This window comes from Colobus angolensis, unplaced genomic scaffold (genome assembly GCF_000951035.1).
Source record: "Colobus angolensis palliatus isolate OR3802 unplaced genomic scaffold, Cang.pa_1.0 Scaffold32, whole genome shotgun sequence".
In the NCBI taxonomy this organism is placed as follows: domain Eukaryota; kingdom Metazoa; phylum Chordata; class Mammalia; order Primates; family Cercopithecidae; genus Colobus; species Colobus angolensis.
Window position 1 is genome coordinate 1,663,741 of NW_012116488.1, and position 6,589 is coordinate 1,670,329.

Consider the following 6,589-nt stretch of genomic DNA (forward strand, 5'->3'; position numbering starts at 1 on the left):
TCCAGATTCTGCGTTTGCAGATTCAACCAACTAAAAATCAAAAATATTCAGAAAAAAACAAAAATATGAGTTTAAACAATAGAGTATAGCAACTATTCACATGATAGTGAGTACTGGAGATAACCTAGGGGTGACTTGGGGCGTATGGGGAGACGTGCGACATGCAAATACTTTACTGTGCCGTTTCATGGAAGGCACTTGAGGGTCCTCAGATTTCAGTATCTGTCGGGGGGTCCCAGAATCCTCTATAGACACCAAGGGACTATAGAGAGAAACAAGAGAGAAACAAAACTCAACAATAAGTCTTACCCCTAAATAGGTCTGTTACTCATGAAATCAAATTTACCTTCACAAAACGTGAATTTGTTCTTAAGAGTTTGCGGACCACCAACAGCAGGAAATCCATTTCTTCTGTTCGTTCATGTACCTACAAAATAAAAAGGGGGAACCCCCCACATGACATCAGGCAACACACATCACTGCCGACAGAAAGGCACCCCTGGGGGACTGGGGATTAAACCAGTTCTCTCTGCTAAATGCAGTTCCTCAGGGGGCTGGTATAACTCCTGGTTAAGGGGAAGCAAAGAGCATCGGCCAATAGACCACAGACCACCCACTCAGTCACAGCCTCCAGTGTTTCTCCTTAGGCCCCCCTGGGAGAAGGCAGAGTAATGTTCGGCACCCTCGCCCCTGCTCATTTACTGCCAACTGTGCCCAAGGTTGCTGTGACAACCAGAAGCCTCTCCACCTACCTCAAGCACAGAGAACCATTGGGCCAGCCTCCCATGGCCCCTGCTTGCCACAACCCCTGCCAGGTTTGCAGGTACACTGTCATCTCAGCAAGCAAGCACAGGGTCGAAGATGTGCTAGTCTAACACTGACCGGGAGCCATGTGACCCCCACAGGACACATTCCACAATGTGCATAACTGCAGTTCACAAGGGTGGGCAAGGGCTGGTCCTGGAAAAGCTGGGCCAGTCACAAACAGGTAAACCAGAGCATAGGACCCAAGGTCAGTAGCGCTGACACTCGGGGACAGCAGTCAGGGAGGCAGCACCTCAGACAGACCTCAGACAGACCTCAGACAGACCTTGCAGCCCTCCTCAGACAGAGACCTCACAGTCAGAGCCACCCCAGGACCCACAGTCCCCCAACCCCGCCCCACCCCAGAACCAGCTAGCACCCAAGGGCTAGGCAGCCTATTTTTCTAAAGAAGCCAGTTACTCTAGAACTTAGGAAATGTCAATGTACAAGGGGACAGTAAGATTCTATTCTGTGACATTTCTCGGCCGAAGTGGAGAGATAATTACTAAGTTTCAAAGAGGGAGTTCTCCTTTCCTCAGTGTAAGAGGTGAAAGGATTTAGTGTGTAAGTAATTCTAATTCTATTCCAGATCCCACTATCTTCTGAACTTCCCACTGAAGGAGATGTCTGAGAAGTAGCATAGAGAAAAGAAAAACAAAAATCAGCAGCTGCAAGGTATTTAACACCATCACAAATCTCATGCTGTCACTTGACTTCAGAACGCTTCCTCAGCACAAACATCCTCTCTTTTACTTGAGAAGAAAAATCAAGGCTATCATCAGCAAAGTGAGCTCTCCTCAGCTTGTGGCAGTCTCTCCTGAGTTCACACACCCATCATCTCCCCTCTGCCCCGTGGCCCACTGGCTCCAGGATCCCTGCGCCAGCCTTTCTAACACAAACATGCACACATCGGCAGATGTGTCTCCCCAGTACTCATCTTTATAACCTCAGCCCCTTAGGAGGCACCTTTTCCATAGCAGTACTCAAACAAATGTTTATCGAATGAATGATTTGCCTAAAGCTAGTTTATTCTTAAGAGCTGGAAAATTAAAAACATTATTCCATTTGAAACTGGCTGGGCATCTTCAACTTTTGTTCTTGTATTTATTTTGAAATTCAAATAATCCCAGATAATGCAAACGATACTATACGTAAACCTAAAACTTAAGGTAGTTGAATCCAGTCCATTCATTTATGAAGCAAATAATCCCTGGGGCACCTACTAGGTGCTGACACCGCACTCGACAAAGGCAGAGCAGGAAGCTGTCGGAATGGCGCGATGGTCTTTTGTGGGTTACCACTCACACCCCGGTAGGGCAAGCTCTTGAAGAGAGGAGCTAACTTTTGCTCAGCTATTACGGCAGAGCTTGAGAAAAGGACATAGTCAATAACACAGTATTGATTGATTTATCTGTGTCACTCAAGTATGTGTGTGCAAAGGCCACGTAGGCAGAGAGATATGTCAGACACACAGAAGATAAATGCAGGCACTAGCAGCACAGGCTCTAGAGTCAACTACCCAGGGATGAACCCAGCAACATCACTGATTACTTGTGGCCTAAGCACTGAACTTTCTTAAACTTTAGTTTCCTTTTATGTAAAGTGGGCTCAATTATACCAAAAAGCCCAATGAAAAACTATTATAACCGTCATAATGTCATCTTTTGGCATATTATCTATTAAATCTGAATTTGATCTCTATCTACTATAAAGATATTCAAAACTGCCATAAGTCATAAAGGAAAATTCTGAACCGTATTATATATCACCCTATTTTGTAAGAAACAGTCAATCATTTTCACCCTCTCCTACTCTCCCACCAAATGCCCTATAATAATTTGAAACCAAGAGTCTGTACATAAGATCACAAACGCACTGACTCAGCTCTACCTGGAGTACATATTGTATCATTAGTTATCCCACGCATCAAAATAGACTGGGGAGACACTACTCTAAACAGTGGCCCACATGGGTTTATCCTTTTGGTTGCTATTGTTGTTTTGAGAGTCTCGCTCTATTGCCCAGGCTGAAGGGCAGTGGCGCAAACTCAGCTCACTGCAACCTCCACCTCCCAGGTTCAAGTTATTCTCCCACCTCAGCCTCTCAAGTAGCTGGGACTATAGAAGTGTAGAAGTGTGCTACCACACCCAGCTAATCTTTTTTTTTTTTTTTTGTATTTTTAATAGAGATGGGGTTTCACCATGTTGGCCAGGCTGGTCTCGAACTCCTGAACTCAAATGATCCATTTACCTTGGCCTCCCAGAGTATTGGGATTACAGGCATGAGCCAGTTGCCCAAATAGTTTGATTTCAGACTCTATTAAACACCCTAGCCTCATCTCACAACCTCTCACAAATCCTATTTATTTGCTGACGTGTCTAATTCCTCTGGAAAAAAGTCAAGTTTCCCAAACAGAATTACTGATAAGGTTTAAAACACAAGTGTTTGAGGAAGAACCATTTCCAAAGTTCCTGGGAAAGTTGTTCAAACACAACATTCCCCACCAAAAAACTCATGTTTAAAATATAAACAAAGTAAAAAAAAAAAATTCCATCCTTACTGAGGAAAGTCCAGAAAGTAAAGGGGAAGGAAAAAACAAAGAAAGCTGAGACAAGCACAAAGACAGGGTTCACAATACTCTGAGAGAGTTTTTTTAAGAGAGATAAATATGACCTTTATAAGTAGGTGACATTACTTACTTCATCAATGATGATATGTGTGAATTCCATCAAACTCTTGGCACTAACTACTTTCTGAAGCAGGACTCCAGTTGTCATATAAATTAGCCTGGTGTCCTCCGTTGCTATTTTCTCTAGCCCTACCTAAAATTGGAAAAGGAAAGGAAAAAAGAAAAAAAATGTCCATTTTATTAATATAATGGAGGTAAGAAAGGGAATGAAAAATTATGGTATTTCAAAAGATACACAGGCTCCAAATTAAAAGTGATATTCTCAAGTCAATTTTCTTCTTTTTGGGGGGAGAGAGGGGCAGGGGTTGGCTCATCTAATCACATTGCTGTAACATTTTTAGGTTAAAAAAATGTGTATCAAGACATCTTCTAGATTACAGAGATATTATTAAAAAGATAAAATTATAAAAGTCATAAGCATGAGAATTCTCACTGCTTTCCTATTCAACTGGAAATAAATTACAATTTATTTTCAAGAAATTCTTTTTTTTTTTGAGACAGAGTCTCACTTTGTCACCCAAGTTAAGAGTGCAATGGCGTGACCTCAGCTCACTGCAATCTCCACCTCCTGGGTTCAAGCAATTCTCATACCCCAGCCTCCTGAGTAGCTGGAATCACAGGCATGTGCCATCACGCCTGGCTAATTTCTGTATTTTTAGTAGAGATGGAGTTTCACCATGTTGGCCAGGCTGGTCTCGAACTTCTGACCTCAAGTGATCCGCCCACTTCAGCCTTCCAAAGTGCTGGGATTACAGGCGTGAGCCACCGCGCCCGGCCTGTTTCGCTGCTTTTTAAAACTATGCCACAGTTCTCTTCTATAAGCAACTGGTTTTTTTGTTTTGTTTTGTTTTGTTTTTTGAGGCAGAGTCTCACTCTGCTGCCCAGGCTGGAGAGCAGGGGCGCAAACTTGGCTCACTGCAACCTCCACCTCCTGGGTTCAAGCAATTCTCCTGCCTCAGCCTCCCGAGTAGCTGGGACTACAGGCACCCGCCACCACACCCAGCTAATTTTTGTATTTTTAGTAGAGACAGAGTTTCACCACGTTGGCCAGGCTGCTCTCAAACTCCCAACCTAATGTGATCCGCCGGCCTCAGCCTCCCAAAGTGCTGGGATTACACACATGAGACACCACTAATTTTCAGCAGAAAATGGTCACATACTATCAACTTACACAGAAAAAAACTTAACGAAATTAAGGAATAGAGAGACGGCTGGCTCTCTTAGTCCCTCCATCCCTCCCGGTCTCACCTGGTAGCCCACCATACCCCCCAGGTTCCAGGCACGCTCTTTACTGATCCACCTGGCGATGCTGCTTGCCCCTATCTTCCGGGGCTGGGTGACCACAATGCTGCAGTAGGCGGAGCGCTGAACGTAGTGGTCCAAGATATACTGGGGGAGCTGAGTGCTTTTACCGCTTCCCGTGGCCCCATGTATAATCACCACGGAATTACTTTCTATCAAAGACACAACCTAGAAGTTTAAAAAATTCTTTCAAAATCAGCACAAAACGTCAGTGTAAAGTATCACCTATATTAGGAAGCCTTTCAGGATTTATTTTTCTTTCATCTTAAAGTTTTTGCTTTGTTTTGTTTTGTTTTGAGATGAAGTCTCGCTCTGTTGCCCAGCCTAGAATGCAGTGGCACAGTCTGGGGTCACTGTAACCTCTGTCTCCCGGGTTCAAACGATTCTCATGCCTCGGCCTCTCAAGTAGCTGGGACTACAGGCATGTACCACCACACCCAGCTAATTCTTGTATTTCTGGTAGAGACAGGGTTTATTTCAACGTGTTGGCCAGGCTGGTCTCAAACTCCTGACCTCAAGTGATCCGCCTGCCTCAGCCTCCCAAATTGCTGGGATTACAGGTGTGAGCCACCGTGCCCAGCCCTGAAGTTATTAATTAACCATTCTAAACACAACACAACAGAGCAAGGAGGTGACAAACAGTTGCCACACTTAAATGCAACTCTACTACCTATTTAACAGTAATTGGTGGCTGGGCACAGTTGCTCACACCTGCAATCCCAGCACTTTGGGAGGCCGAGGCAGGCAGTTCACGAGGTCAAGAGATTGAGACCATTCTGGCCAACATGGCGAAACCTCGTCTCTACTAAAATTACAAAAATTAGATGGGTGTCGTAGCACACACCTGTAGCCCCAGCTACTCGGGAGGCTGAAGCATGAGAATTGCCTGAAGCCGGGAGGCAGAGGTTGCAGCGAGCCAAGATCGTGCCACTGCACTCCAGCCTGGCGACAGGGCAAGATTCTATCTCAAAACAAACAAACAAACAAAACCAGTAACTAGTGATAGCTGTGGAAAAACCAGGCCAGGTTAACTCCAGCTTCCTGGGTCTCAATTGCTTCTGTAAAACTGAAAATGTAAAATTAGATTTCTATGGTTCTTACCAAGTTTCTATTATTTTAACATTTTATAATGAATCTGCACATAATACTACCGAACATGAAAAAAAGAGCTGTTACAACATTCAAGTGGTTTTAAAATGTCATCTTAAATTCTTCAGACATATTTTTATCTATTAAATACCTGTTTGTTTATTTTTAGACACAGGTTCTAGCTCTGTCACCCAGGCTGGAGTGAAGTGGCACAATCATGGCTCACTGCAGCTTTGACCTCCTAAGCTCAAGCCATCCTGTTGCCTCAGCATCCCAAGCCAGGACCACAGGCACATGCCAGCATATTCCACTAATTTTGGGGGGTATGTTTTGTAGAGATGAGGTCTTGCTGTGTTGCCCAGGCTGGTCTGGAACTCCTGGCCTCAAGTGATCCTCCCACCTCCAGACATATATGGAAACAAATAACTTCCACTTTTCCACTTACAGATTATATGCAGCATTTTTTAAACTCCACTCAAATTCCTCCTCCAGAACCCACCCACCTCGACTCTAAACTTATTTAAACTCTTATCCTTCTAACAATTGATATGGTCAGGGAATACAAATTAATTTGAATACTGGCTTCTAATTTTTAGTTGCATGATTTACTCTAAAGCAAAGTAAAAATTAAATTTGAAACATTTCTAGTTCTATCTATAATTGCTTTTCCCAAAAGTCTAATTAATAAAGGTTTCAATACGCTTA

General features: G+C 43.7%; 1 protein-coding gene across 1 annotated transcript in view; it reads right to left on the reverse strand.

Moving 5' to 3' along the window:
• TDRD9 (tudor domain containing 9) overlaps positions 1-6,589 on the reverse strand; it is a 136,094-nt gene that overhangs the window by 100,212 nt on the left and 29,293 nt on the right. Inside the window, exons 4-6 of the mRNA XM_011951409.1 lie at positions 4,742-4,963; positions 3,504-3,626; positions 347-427 (exon numbers count right to left, since the gene is read on the reverse strand). Coding sequence (XP_011806799.1) covers positions 347-427; positions 3,504-3,626; positions 4,742-4,756 — 219 coding nt within the window. The 5' untranslated portion in view covers positions 4,757-4,963. The remainder of the gene's footprint in view (positions 1-346; positions 428-3,503; positions 3,627-4,741; positions 4,964-6,589) is intronic.